This window comes from Melozone crissalis, unplaced genomic scaffold (assembly GCF_028551555.1).
Source record: "Melozone crissalis strain CALT ecotype California unplaced genomic scaffold, PUWL_Pcris_2 ptg000059l_1, whole genome shotgun sequence".
NCBI classification, from domain to species: domain Eukaryota; kingdom Metazoa; phylum Chordata; class Aves; order Passeriformes; family Passerellidae; genus Melozone; species Melozone crissalis.
Genome location: NW_026535837.1, coordinates 701,130 through 716,481, shown reverse-complemented (window position 1 = coordinate 716,481; position 15,352 = coordinate 701,130). Strand labels below are relative to the sequence as shown.

General features: G+C 40.5%; 1 protein-coding gene across 2 annotated transcripts in view; it reads right to left on the bottom strand.

Annotated features, from left to right (window-relative positions):
* CELF2 (CUGBP Elav-like family member 2) overlaps positions 1–15,352 on the bottom strand; it is a 550,656-nt gene that overhangs the window by 376,265 nt on the left and 159,039 nt on the right. The window contains exon 1 of one of the 2 annotated variants that reach the window (XM_054287539.1): positions 1,208–1,816. The exons of the other annotated variant lie outside the window; for it this stretch is intronic. Within the exon in view, the coding sequence (XP_054143514.1) occupies positions 1,208–1,260 (53 nt within the window). The 5' untranslated portion in view covers positions 1,261–1,816. Of the gene's footprint in view, positions 1–1,207; positions 1,817–15,352 lie in introns of those variants that run through there. 2 annotated transcript variants of the gene reach the window in all.

The window sequence follows — 15,352 nt, the reverse complement described above, 5'->3', positions numbered from 1 at the left end:
AAATAAACCTGCAGCAAGCCCCCTGTACCAAGTCTCACACCAAGGACAGAGAGTCTCAGTGCCCAGTCCTACACAGAGGCTCAGAAAATGGTCAGGGAATTTTAAACTCCTAAAATAGAAAGTTCAGTGAGGGAAAAAACCTTAGTCATGTAAGTAGACTTTATGCTTAGACTCTGAAGTGTTGTTTTTCCTCTTTCAGTTCAGAACACAGTAAGTTCTTTTAAAAAAATTGTGTCAAGAATCGAAAGTATACTTCTAAATATTATCATTACATATATAGCATAATAATATCACAATTCATAGCCCCCAACCCCTGTAATTTACTCAAGATATATTCAGTGCAGGCAGCTTGAAGTTTTGCGAAAAAAGCTGAGGGGTATCTATGCAACTTTACATTTAAGTGATTTTATAATTTTGCCATATACACTCCCAGATGTTTCCAATGTCTTACAGAAGTTTCTGCAAACCATCTGCAAACTTTTATATGTCTGCATTCTCAATAAGGCAAAACCAGGCACTTACAGCATTGAAACACAAGCATTTAACACTGTGAGTCTTTAATATCTGCAGCAAATATTAATGGGGAATTTTTTTCTCCCTTACCGTTTTCAGCAGTTCAAATCCCAATTTTTCACTATGCAAATTGAAAAAAAAAAAACCCAGGTGCTGTAGGTAAAAAAGTAGCAACTTTTAAATGCCAAACACATGCCTTAAGAGAGACAGCAGAGTGTGGAAGTTTCAACAACATGGAACAAACACTTCAGTCCCCCTTCCTCCCCCAAAACTATTTTCCACTTCTTGATCAACTTTCTCATGCTGTTTATTTTTGCTTCTCTGGAGCTTCCCATTCATTTCCATGCAGAGCACAGCAAGGAAAGCAGAGAGTTAACGCTGCAGTTGCAACTGGTGTGAGCCTTTACTATTAGCTTGAATTTACAGAGCAATCTCTCCTTAAAAAGAAATAAGGAAAAAAAAAAAAAGAATTCCTCACTGTACTGTAACACTGAAAAGTATATTTAAAAATTCTCTCTCGGGTCTCTCTAAACATCTGTTCAAAGGTTTTGCTGTGTCTTAAAAAGGCTCTAATTACCAGAAACTCCTTTCTTACTTAAGCCCAGGGCTCGCATTTCGATTATAACTCAAGCTCCAGTTAATTTAGGGCTAACCCCAAAATGCCTGTACCAAACAGAAGAAAACATAGGCCTACCTTAAAACTTTCCAGCTTTTCAGAGGATCCAAGTCAGAGATTATAGACACCATTGTAGGAATAACAATAATAAAATATGTATATTAAAAACGAAAAAAGAAAATAGAAAAGAAGAAAAACCACCACGGCAGGGAAGGCTAACCACAAAGGCAGCAAGTACTCTACTCAGTGTGGGAATGACAACAAACCCAGCACAGCTCTTCCTCCTTCTCAAGCTGATAAGCACTTGTCCCAGCTTCTCTCCACCCCCAAAATCAATCTTGTGCTATATTGCTTCACAGTCCCAGTTTCATTTCTTCACCACTACCTTTTAAAGCCCTTGTAATCTGCTCCAACTGATCAAATTTGACCTTTTTGTAGTCCACTTTATTCCAAGCACAGCCCTCAGTTAAATCTCTCTTTATTAACACCGTCCTTCTTGGCTTTCTTTGGAGCAAACACAGCTCAAGCTCGAAGCCTCCAGTCTTTGCCAGCAATCATTTACAGATTACTGCAAGCTGCAGTCTTCTCCTTTTGGGTATTTTCTTCTACCTTTGAGGTTTGTTTTTGTATTATTTTCTGAGGGTTGTTGGTGGTCTCCCTTTCCCTGTTCTGTGCAGGTTGGAGTTTGACACTTTTAAAGGAGGGACTTTCTAATGCAGCTCCTCTCCCACCCTTCCCTCCTCCCCTTGTCCCTCACCCCCATATGGAGAGACAGACACACGCATTAAAAGCAGTTCACAACCTTTAGAATTCAGAATAATCTTTCTCCCCCCCCCCCCCCCCCCCCCCACCTCTGTTCTTTAAATCTATTAGAATTGATAGACTTGAACACAGAAGCTGTGCTTGAAATGCACTGATCTAAAGCAAGGCTGCTATTATGGAGGAATAATAAAAAGTCTAATCATGCAAAGCCAGATGTAACCCTTTGGATGTTTAAAAGGAGAGAAGGTGTTTATATATTTCCATTAAATAATATTTTTTTTTTTTTTTTTTTTTTTTTTTTTTTTTTTTTTTTTACTACATAAAAAATAAATGGTAAAGCATCCTCCAGATTACTGTGGTGATCTGAAAAGTTCTGTAACTGCTGAGAGTGTGTATTCACTTAGGAAAATCGAGTTTATTGGCTTCTTTTGTGTTTCTGTAATACTTTTTGACATTGATTTCCCTCTATTTAAATATTTCTTTGGCATTTTTTCCCCTTCTAAATGTTTTCCATTCCTCCTGCAAATGACTGTAACCTCTCCTTGAGCTCCACCAATTCATTAGGATTTCTGGAAATTCCTGGAAATTTAATTCCAGTGAGGAATTAAAATTCTTTGGGGGGAAAAAAGCAAAACAGTACCTCATCTAGTGTTCAGTCAGAACCAAACTACCCCAATTGGTAGATACTTCCACTTTGATATTTATATCACAGGCATATGCTGCTAGTTTCTCTCTGCCACCAGCTCTCTCTCTCACACATACACACACACACAAAAAAAAAAAAAAAAAAAAGAAAAAGAAAAAAAAGAAAAAAAAAAGAAGTGAAGATCAGCCCTTGTATGTTAAAAGAAGCAGTAATATGATGGTCACAAAGAGATTTGGGAAGAGATTTGGGAGATCTGGTAGCATGAGACGCGCTGGTGGAAACATAATAAGAAGTATTATAAGACATAATAACTTATAAACTTTTAAGCCTTCCAATAGCTCCTTCTTTGGTGAGATAAAAACTTGAGCTGTGCCCAAACCATTTCAGGCTCCCTGTTCTGCTGAGGCTGGGTCTGAGCAGCCTGAACCCCCCTGGCCGGCTGCACAAAGGCAGCTCACTCTTGCCCTGGCCAGAAGGTGACACCGAGGCTTCCCACCGCCCAAAATAAGAGAATGTGACCATTTTTCCTGCCAGACAGCAGCCAGCTGATAGCGGTCAAACAGAAACTACCAGTTTTAAGTGACCCTGATACAAAATGCCTCCTTTGCTCCAAGGCCAGAGCATCGTTGACCCCTCATTTGGGAGGAGCTCTGAGTCATCTCCTGCCTCCTCCTGCCCTGGCCAGGTGAAGCTCAGCCCGTGGGGCCCTGTCTGCTCATCAGTTCATCAAGTTCGGACTCTGGAATTTTGCGTCCTCCCCTAGGCAATGCTTCCAACAGTTTGGCTTTGTCTCAGTGAGGAAAAACACATCAGGGACAGCCGATGGTGGGGTTGCAGGTGCAGATGGAGGACAGCTGGGGGTTACAAATGTTCCACCTCTCCCTGAAAACCTGCGGGGCACAGGGTGTTTCTCACCTGATGCACACATATCTCTGAGCAGTTCTGCGGAGATAAGGTTTCCATCCAGCTCTGCAAACTCTGGGCCCTATATTTGTTTAACTACAGGAGGTGGGCAAGATGCTTGTAATGGAAAATTAAATTCAGTTGTTTCTTTGTAGAAGGGAGGAAACGTTCTTTTCTTTCTTTCTTTCTTTCTTTCTTTCTTTCTTTCTTTCTTTCTTTCTTTCTTTCTTTCTTTCTTTCTTTCTTTCTTTCTTTCTTTCTTTCTTTCCATGGAAAGCAAATAAAAAACAGATTGGCCAACGTCTCTTTTATTCCTCCCAACAGTTTGTAAACCACTGAAACCACTGTTACAGGTGTTAATCCCTCGTTTGAGGCTGGGGAGGACATCAGTGGTTGCAGCACACTCTCTTTTCTCTTTCCTCTCTACCCTATTGCCACATTTGATGGTTTTAGAGCTACACTCATTTTCCCATGCAAACTTCTCACTTAATATTTCATACTGTGTAAACATCTTGATGACCAGGCTCGAATTAAGAAAGGCTACAAAGAAAACAAAAATCAAAATACCCTGACCTCTCCTGAGATGTTTACAAACCAAGTTTGTCACATCCTGCTGCAGGTCAAGGTGAGAAAGGGGCAGATGTTCTGTCTTTATACCCCACTGCACCAATTTGCTCAGTCTCACTTTGTTCATCCCAAAATTCCACAAACTATGTCTATTTCAAGGATTTTTATCTCTAACAAGTACATCTTATACTTTCCATAGATACATTTTTCACTGTCTTCCCACAGAAAATGCTCCATTATTTCTGCCAACACATCCACATGAAAACTATACTGCAGGAGTAAATATACCTATTCGTTTCCCTTTTGCACTTCTTGTGGCTATTTCTATTTTTTTAATCTCAAATTCTTGTGTCTGGAAAGAAAGATATGTCTCCATTTTAGAGGACCTTGATGGCATTTTGCCAGCTTTTCCTACAACCCTGAGGACAGCAACTATGAGCCTTCTAAAAATAAAACTACGAGATCAAGTTTAGCACAGAGGAACTTGCAACAGGCAATGGATTTTCCAAAACAGCCTCACGTGTTTCATACAGCATATAGCTATAGTAGGAGAAAACAAATAAAACAGAAACAGAAACTCACTGTAAAATTATTTTCACTCTTGTGCTTAGATAGCAGACTCCAGCCCAGCTTTTAGCCAAATGTTTCTTCTGTTAGGGCTGAGGACTTTGTATTTAAAACTTTTATTTTTATGCTTTGAATAAAGAAATTTCCTATGATCTCCAGCTTGTTTGCCAGGAAACCACCAGCACATCTGTGAAATATTACTTAAGCAAATTTATTACTGCTAGCCAGAAGGCAACAACCCTAAAAATTTTCTCTACCTGCTGAAATGCAGCCTATTGTGGAATTTGTGTCTTTCATGCCATGACACGTTCCCCCACTGAGAACTTGCTGGTTCTCAGTTAATATGATAAAGAAGTAGAAGCTCTCCAAGATTTTGAGTCATGCTAAAATAAATATATATATATACTTTTGAAAACAGCATTCCTGTATACACACATACACAAAAGGATGTCTAAGCAATGTCATCATCCTTAGTTTAGACAGCTGTGGAGTCAAAAAAGTTCCAGATCAGCTAGCTACAAACATTTGAAGGTCAAGTACAGGACAAAGCGTTTAAAAAAGCAAAAGCAGTTATGGCTACTGAGCAATAGAAAGATAATTTTATGTCATGAGATTTTTCCCCCCCCCCCCCCAGCTCTTTCTTTACCAGAGTCCTATTGGACTGAGAACTTCATAGTGTTGGGCAGGATAATAAACCAAGTATAGTAAGCAGTTTGGGTTCGTTATTTAATCTCCTTTCAAGGCTGTTATCTCACTCAAAATATTTTAGGAGCCAGGGAAGGTCTGCCAGAGTCAGGGTGCCCAGCAGCCTGGTTATCAGGCAATAATAGAGAAATAAATAACCTTCTAGCATCTTCCCAACACATATTCTCTGTTGCTGTTTCGTACAAAGCAATTTTAAGCTATTTGAAAGAAATCTTGGTCTTTTACCAGGAAAGCCTCACTCTCCCTGGGGAGCCTGCTGTTAAACAAAAGCTCAGCTATTAAAGAGTGGCCTCCAACTTCAGGGCTGCTGTTGGGGGCTGATAAAGGCTCTTCTCCAGACTGCCTCATGCTGTCCCTCCCCATCAGCCTTGCCACCCCCCTGCCTCTCCTCCCAGTCCCTGATGCCTCGCCTTTTAAGCAATGGAGTGACTAATTGAAAATGCATTCCAGTGCTTTACAAGCAGCTTTTTCTTTCCTGCTGACCAGCCAAATGTTTTAAAGTTGGCAAGATGCTGCTTTAACTTGGGAACACGAGCACTTGTTCACGGCCTGGATGTGTGAAAAAAATCTGGCTGAATTTAATAATTCTGATGGAAAAAAATAATTAAAGATCTTACTCCTAGAACTGGTGTGTAAGTCCAAGTATTATTAAGAATTTTTAAAGCTAGTCCATTCTTTCTTTGTGAAATACACAATTTGGGAGACAAGAAATTTTAAGTCCCAAGTCCAAGAAATTCCCAAAGTCATGCACTGATGCTTGTACAGAACCAGAGGAAAAGCAACCACAAGCAGGCATCAGTCCAGCTGACAATTACCCTCTGGGAATTGGGAACTGCAACCAAAACACCCCGGAGACAGCAATCGCTGTTTCACTGCAGGTCAATGGCCAACTGGGCTGGGATTCAGCACATCTTATCACACACTGTAACTTAGAAGTTGGCTTCATCCAGCAGCTGCAGAGATTGAGGGGTTTTGTTTCCTTGCTGATTGTACCAAGCCTGCACTTTAACAGTTAATCATTAATCTTAAATTGCATAAATGTGTCTCATACTTATCGACTTCTCGCTTTTACAGTCTGCAGAGACAAACTTTCAAGAGATGGCATTTTTTTTTTTTAATTCCTGATTGTGTTTTTAATGGATTTTCAAGTACTTTCAGGTTTTGCTCATGACAACTGCCGCAATAAAAAGCCTCACGAACAAAGATGTGTTTTGTGTCTATTCACCTAGCAGAAAATCACTATTACGACATACTTCATTATGAGAGAAATGCTTTCCAGCCTCTCTGAAGAGACAGTGATGCCCAAACTCCCATCAGCCTAATTGTTTTTAAGGTGTTTGTAGTTCACTTTAAACACCATATGAGCCAGATATTTAAGTCCTTGTGCTGAATTTCTCTTTCCTGGCCAGCGGGAAGGTTTCTTCGCTCTGCAGCCCTGGCGGATCGAGAACACTTCTGTAGTCTGAGGCAGGGCTCGCCCTTCCTCACCCAGCAGAAGGAATGAAAGAGAAGAAAAGCTCCTTGTATTTGCCAGACATGTTCAAAAAGAGCTCCTTGCACACCCCAATCTGCTGCTTTCATTCCATTTGGCAGAGTCAGGGGTCAGATTTGGTGGAGAGGAGAAAAGCAGCAGTTAACTGTTCCGGCGCCACAGCACACTGAGGAGCCTAAGCTGGCACTGTCTGCCCTTTCATTTCCATTCTTTTGGTGGCAGGTCATACAGTGAACACCAAGAGGTCCTTATGAAGCCTTATGAAAAGGTTATTGTTTTCAGGCTGCCTTCATAACACAGCCCAGAAAATAAAAACTTTGGTGATGACCTTAATAAGTGCTTTGTTGCGAAGGCCGTGTTTTCACATGGACCACAGCTGCATTTGTGCAGCCCCAATGCCATCTCATGCAGCGTTGGAGAATAAATCTAAGGGTAATTAATTTATGCTGAATGCATACTGCAAAATGTTTAGGAAACCATTTCCAAAGAGACAAAAGAAAATTAGTGGCTCCACATCCATATCTGTCTTTTAATAGACTCAGAATATTTACCTCTGGTTTTCTATCCATCACAGAAATTCAAGGAATAGGATAATTATTGGCAAGGGACTAGGTGGAGATGTTCAGTTAATTCCTCTCTCTGTCTTCTTGACATTGAGAAAACTGTTTTTTTTAATCTGTGCCCTACTTTCCCATCTGGGAGGGACAGACACCACCCTAGCAATCTACAGAGCAGAACACTAGGAACTTAATAGAAGACACAGAAATTGGCAGCTTTATGAAATTCCCTCCTTTCCAAGACTGTTTTAAGTATAAATCAACTGAAATACTGGTTCATCATTCAGTGTAAAAGAACATGATCTGTTGAGACAGATGGCTTCTACCACTTCAAAAATTAAAGAGTTGCTGTAGCAAAGTAAGGAACCCCTGAAGCTTTAAATAAGTGATCTCTACCATACCACTTAGCAAGAAAATGATTTAAAAGCTCCAAAGTCCTAGAGGGATATAAGGGGGGAAAAAGCAGCAAAAGAGAATAATTATTCAATTAAGAAAGTGGTGAAATAAATGGTCCATTTCTGATATTCATATTTATTAAAGTACACTCAGGCACATGATTTTGAAGTGTCAACCACAAACACCTATTTCATGCACTGAGCTTATATCTGTTAAACAGAGAGAGAGGTACAAGGTCCCTTGTGTGCTTTGCCATTGACCTAAAGATGGTGACATGTGAGTAGGGAAGGAGAAAATGCTTGAGAAGCCAGAGCAACCCCATACATATTTCATGTAAAGGCATGGAGGAGCACCCTTTGAGCCTGAGTTTACCCTGATGCTGGTCAGGATTCAGGATTTGCTGTACTCACTAGAAATAAAACTGTTTCATTTTCCCTTCCCATTACAAAGGCTGGGAAGAGCTGACAAAACACGAAGGCAACTTTTTGCTGTAACAGCTGGCAGGAGATTTTTATAAACACAAAAACCAATTAAGTGTCCTGATTCTGGGCATGTAACTCCCCTGGAGCCTTTGTTTAGAAGTGCTTATCTGCTTGCATAGGCACAAGCATCCAAAAATCCATGTACAGGTGTGTGTGTGTATCCAAACAAAGCACCACAGAGTGCACTGAAATGAGCTGTTGCTCTCCTGAGGAAAAACCCAACATGTTATCCCTGTGAAAACAGTACTGGAGAGAGTTTCATAACAGTATTACTTCATCAATAGAAGGCTGGCATTAAATCCAGTTCTAAAGGACAGTTTATCCATAGAAAAAGTTCACTCTAAAGGTCCTAATTCAGGGAAAGGGAGAGAAAGCTTTTTTTCCTTAGGTATTGAATACAGCTGTTTACATTTATTACCTAAAGGAACTTCTTTAATTTCTGAAAAAGCATTACCACATTTTTTTTCTTTTTTTCTGAGGGCCACTCATTTTAAAAAGGAGCATCACCTAAACATACATATATTCATTCATTCATTCATTCATTCATTCATTCATTCATTCATTCCCATGTTGATGATTCCATTGCTTCCTACATCTGTTCATAAAAGTCTTGTACCTTTCAAAGCACTAATAGCTATTGTAGCCCAGGTTAAATTATTTATATACAACAGGTCACAGTCACATACATAATTTGTTTACAGGAAATACTTTCTTTCCATTCAAAAATACTCAAAGTCTCATGCCACGCTTCTCTCTCTTGCTGACCTCATTTACACAAGCCCAAGCACGTTGGTGATTTTTCTCCCAGACAGGGCCTAGGCTGTGATTCCAATAAAGAGAAGCACAGGTCCCCATGTTGAAAATAAAACATTTTTATTGCTTTCTAAACCTGGGGCATAAACATTCATTGCTTCATCTGACAAAATACAACCAATAAAGACTGCAAAAAGAGTGAGATTAATAGAAGCAGCTTTCTAGAACATTGCACTACCCTCTAGACACTGGAAGTCTTGAAAATTGCACATCGTAAAGTTTGGCTTGTAGAAAAACAAGGAAAATACCCTTTCCTCATTTGGGTGTTCAACCTAAGCAAATCCACACTTCTCTGGAAGCTGCAGGACCTATTACAGGCTGAGTCCCTCAAGCCTGGCCTGGATTTATTGCTAATAATTCATGGGGTGTCCTTGGGAAGCTTCCTTCATTTCAAAGGTTCCTGTTATATCGGGCAAGCAGAGATCAGTGGATCATAAAATCATAGAATGCCTTGGGTTGGAAGAGACCTTAAAGATCATCTTGTCCCACTCCTGTGCCATGGGCAGGGAACCTTCTACCAGAACAGGTTACCCCACTCAGAGCCCCATCCAACCTGGCCTTGTACCAGGGATGGGGCAGCCTCAGCTTCTCTGGGCAACCTGTGCCAGGGCCTCACCACCCTTTATAGTAAAAAATTTATACCTAATATCCAATCTAATTCTACCTCTTTCACTTCCCATCTTAAATTTCACTGCTCCCCCATCTGACAGAAATGGAGAGGACTGAATTGCAAATTGTCTCTGTTGCTCAACAGCTGGGAAGGAGTTCAGTCTCTGCCTGAGGAAACCAGGAGGGGAAGATAGTGCTGCTTTTCATGGTAGATTCTTCAGGTAATTTATATTTCTCTTTTAATTTGTAGCTTGTCTGCAAATGAGGAATTCCAGCTGGTGCTGATTATTCCTTACCCAGTAGTTTGAGAAAGCTTTTTAGCTTTTTCCTCTTGCAGAAAGAGGTGCCTAGTCACTAACCAGGCTGCTTTGAATACCCCCAAGACTTCTTTTTTTTTCTTTTTTCTTTTAGTTACCATCTCCTTAAGAAGTAAGCACCCTTCTTTTCAGATAATAGATGCTGAATCTAAAATTCATGTTCATTTCATGAATTTAGGCTTCTCATTGTCATTTATAGATATCACAGCCTGGCACAAGACTGGGCCTAACACTTCTCCCAAAACACAATTACCTAGCTGAGGCCTGTTTGGGATATTAATTGGCCTGTGTTCAACCCAGTTAACCTGTGCTCTGTTGGTCAAGAACAGCCACAATCTCCCCTAGACTGTCAAGGGATGTAAAATACAAATACTTGAGTGCCATTTTCCCATTGAAATGCCACAAAGGAATGGGATTTTTAAAGAAAAAAATATGGGTTATAAAAAAATAAAAGGGTTATATTTCTTACATTCTTATTGGTCAAATATTTTTTGGCCAGAATTTTGTATCTTTTCCTATATTTCCCCTTTTGCTGACAGATTGACCAGCCTGTGTGTATGTGGGGCAGCCCAGCTGCCTTTTTTTGAACTGGCATAACCTTAACCATGACCATGGCAGGGCAAATAAAAATTCCTCCTCAGGGCAGATTAACCCAATCTACATATTTAAGACAATCCATTCCCAATAAATGTTTCTAGATATCTAAATTTCTAAGAACTTGATACAATTTTCATTATCCTTGTGTGATATGAGGAAATATTTTCTCATATTCTGCTATGTTTCAAATACAAATCTAACATATCTGTCACCCAGGATCTAGAGAAACCCATTGCCCACCTCTATCTCTCCTGATGTGCTGTTGTAAACTTTCCCTCTGGATAGGGATGACCTATACCAAGAGTTCAGGTACAAAAGGAAGCATGGAACTACTTTAAAAGAAACTGTTTTAACAGAGTGTTCAGCCCAGCATGGAGAAGCAGTGCCATTTTTTATCCTTATCTGAATATACTGAATATTTTTCAGGTCTTCCTGAAACAAAAGCCTACTCCCCATCTCCCATCTGGCCCCTCTCCCTCACCATCAGGGGTGAAAATAATTTTTGTGAAACCATCTAAACTGGTATTCCAAACTTTTGTCTCAGCAAAATTTTCATGGAAAGCCATCCTGACCTCGGTGTCAGGGCAGCTTTTGGACCCCTGGAATGGAAAAGCAGCACTTGAACATTAATGTAGGACAGAATCTTTACTTTCTGCTGTAAAACCTGGCACAAGACTGGAGGAGAAGTAGCTGCAACTTCATCAGCCGCCGAGTTTGGCAGAAAGGAGAGCTTTACCAAGATCAGTGAAGTGTTTTGGATCAGGGTTTATTCTGTAGGTCTGCTCGCAGGAGAGAAAAGGGAAGGTGCTCTCCCCTCTTCAAGCACTGCATGTGAATTTACTGAGAGCTATCATCTAAAGCTGAGGGACTAAATTCAGTGTGTATGGACACTCTCTGAAAGTCTGCCAAAGGCTTCAGAAATAGGAACATAAATTGAAGGTGAACAAAACTGCAATTGAGTCTATCTCCAGCAAATATAATTAAGAAAATAGCCTAGTGAATGAAAAATACATTGGACTTTTAGAAATCATGTCATTTTCAATAATACAAGAAAAGGGATTCTAAAGGCAGGAATTCCCAAATTAAATAGTGATAGAAGAACCACTTTGAAGTAAATAGGCTATCCCAGAGCCAAAGACTGTTCCTGCCTTACCAGCAACAATGCCAGTATGTGGCAATAATGTTCACAGTCCCCTGAGCTGTAGCACTGCTGTTTGCTCCTGGCACACCTTCAGCTTTTCCCACTGACAGCCACCCCCTGCTCTGCCTCTGGCTTCTCCACTACAACCTGATATATTTCATAAATTTTCATTTTTGCCTATTCCTCCTTTTCCCACCTCATTTTTTTCTTGCTCTATCTCTATTTATCTAAAATTTCTGTCCACACTACTGGGACAGCATAAGCTTCCAGCCAAGAGTATCCCTCTTTCCTCATTGTGGAATTATGATAATCTAATAAACCATGAATGAAGAACTGCCTATTTTCCAATCAGTTTCATTCAGAATTCTTCTCCTTTGGAAAATTATCTCTTTGAAAGCACCAGTATGTGAATGACTAGCAGGTATGTATCAGTTTGCAGTACTGAATGTAATCTTGTCATGATCATTCATCCTTAGGCAACACAGTCCAGGGACAAATCCATCTTTATCCAACATAATGAAGTCCAGGAGAGACTTTGTTTGCATCGAGCACAATATCATTTATGTTTGAAACTTAAAAACTCCAAACAAATCATCATCTATTATTTGCTACCAAGTGCATGGATACAGTAGCCTTGACCCAGAAAGTAGAATAATTGAATCCCAGAAGGAGCTGGGTTGGAAGGGACCTTAAAGATCATCACATACCGACCCTGCCACCCTGGACAGGGATATTTTTCAGCAGATTTCTCAGTCTCCAATATCACCTCCCTCGAACTCTTCCAGGGATGGGGTCACCTCCCATCACTCCTGGATTCTCCTCCATGCGTTACTGACTGGAATAACACATCCTGGGGTTGGATTTGTGTCTCCTGCTTGAAATAGTTGAGTGGAGTGTGCTGGTTTTGGCCCAAATCAGCACGGGGGAGACACCTTTGTGCCACCACCTCACATCCCTGAGGGCCGTGCACTCTCAGTCCTGCCAGTGCAGATGCAGGCTGTGGGCATAGTGCTTCTCCTGCCATCCATGGACCTTATTGACCTGCCCAGATCTTCACAGCACCAGCCTCTGGGCACTTCCTATTCCACTCACTCAGTAATTCCACAAATTATCTCAATTTCGAGTACCTTTTTATGGCAAGTGTATTTTATGTTTTGCAGAGACCCATTTTTCAGATTTCTCTTTTTGAGCAACCTGGTGTGACCTCATGGCTATCCCAGCTTTGACTAGAGACCTTCTGAAGTCCTTTCCAACCCCAGTAATCCTATCCCCAGTGATCCAAAAATCCTCTCCACTCCTTTTATTTTTTTCCCACTCCAGCCATTTTTGACTGTTTATGAGTACTGATACCAAATCTGTTTATTCTAATCAGCAGTCTTTCAACAAGATAACTGTTTCAGATTTTTAAAATATAAATTTCCAGTTTCCTTGATTTTAATTCATGGTGCAGAAAGGAATTACCTCAGGTAAGAAATAATATATTTTGTTGATGAGCAGGTAAAATTTTGAGTTTAGATCGCCTGGACCTTTACCTATCCTTTAAAATCCTCTTGGCTGTTCCAGCTATGATTTGACTGAAATATGAGCATTGTGTGTATGGTTTACCAGCTGAGGATCAGTCTGTCAGTGGGGAATGGGGGCAGACTGAGCTCCAACACATCTCAGCCAGGTTACATCTTTCACAGGCCTGTAAATCCGGCCTTTTCCCAACATTCCTCAATCCCTGAAACCTCTGCTGTGCTGTGACTGCAGCCTGCCAGAGCCATCCTGACATGTCCTGCCTGTCACTCTCCAGCTTGCCACATTACTGAGATAACAGGGGGGGCAACATCTGCTCCCCTGCATCCTTCCGGGCCTCAAGGAGCAAGATGTGGCCATGAGATTATTAAAAAATAGGCAGAAAAAAAAAAAGGGAAAACATCGGTGTAAGGCACACATTGGGATCTTTTGAGGATTGTGCAGCAGCTGAGGCCGGGGGGATCTGGGGGATGAGTCACTTCAGGCAGACACAAACTTTCCCCAGCACTTCCCCACCTTACATGAAAGGAAAGGCAGCCGGAGCCAGACCATCTGGCCAGCTCAGTGGGAGCAGAGCCTGCAGAGAGGATGGGGCCGCCCGCGATGCCGAGCTGGAAACAAAGCAAAGCAACTTTGCTGTGCAGCCCTTGCCCAGCTTATTACAGTGACCTGAGTGGGTCGCTGGGGATGGTGACAGAAGGACGAGAATCTTGTTTCTTGATCAGAAGGCTGGATTTATTGATATATGATATATAATACATTATAACTATACTAAATAGAATAAAGAGAGAAGTTGCAGAGGCTGCCTAAGCTAAGAATAGAAAGAAAGGATCTATAACAAAGTTGTGTCCAGGGACTCTGTCCCCAGCTTGCTCCTGTGATTGGCCCTTAATTATAAACATGGGAACATGAACCAATCACAGGTGCATCCTATTGCATTTCACAGCAGCTGAGAACAATTGTTTACATTCTCTTTCTGGGGGCCCTTGCTTCCCAGAAGCTACAGAAATCTGAAAGAAAGGATTTCTGTGAAAAATGTCTGTGACAACCAGCTCACTCACCAACAGCCATCAGCTGATTTACACCAACCAGCACTTGCAGCAATTAACCCTTATTATCGCCCTCCAAATGGAGAAGGAGGCCAAACCAAAGAAGAGCAAAATACTATGAGAAGAATGACGTTAAATTAAAGCTGTGATAGAGTTTCAGAGCCATTGCCGTTGAAATCAAGGGAAATTTGCCACAGAGCACACAGCATAGGTTGGAAAGTGCTGTAAGGATTCCTAGTGCCATGCTGTTGTCACAGCACTATATATGTGCACAAAGGGTTTAGAAGTTAAATTTGAAATAGAAATTCATAGAAGAGGCAACTAAACAAGCAGGCTAACATGTCACCAGAAAAAGTAGATGTGCAGAGCTTGACAATTTGTATGAAAATCTCAAGACAACTTCCTCGTTGATCAGATTTCTATTGCTACACAAATCTTCCTCTGTGCAGATTGCTGTGAAGCAGTCAAAATTAACATTTGTTCTTTTATTATTAGAATACAAAATTTCCAACTTTCATAGCTTCCTCAGTTATCACTTCCATTAGCCCCATTACCCAATCTAACTATTCTTTTTCCTAAAATGATTTTGGTTCTGAATTACCCTGCAGTAAAACATAAAATGGAAAGAAACTGGCAATTGTTGTATAGAGCTATGCTATTTATTGAGGAATGTGTGAACCTTTCTCATACTAAATACAGGCTAAAAAGAGGAAAAATGGTTTAAAATTTCTGTAAATGTTACCAAATATTTGGCTATACCTGTTCCCACATGAAATATATTCTCTCCCACATCCCAATATTTATTGCCTGTGAAGACTATTAAGGAAAGATTTATTCTAGTTGAATAAACTAGGCAGCAGCTAAGATAAAAACTGTTGGCTAAAACGATAAATTACTCTTTCTAAAATGACAAAGGACCTTTCCACTCAGCTTAATAAATTGTAGAATTTCTGATATACAATTCCTGTATTCTGTTATTTCAAGCTTTACATGTAAGAAAAGGACTGTTGGTTTCATCAAAACCATGATGTGTACTTGATGTGTACTTAACCAGGTCTGTTAATTTTAACTTTTGACATTCAGGCTTTATGAATTATATCTG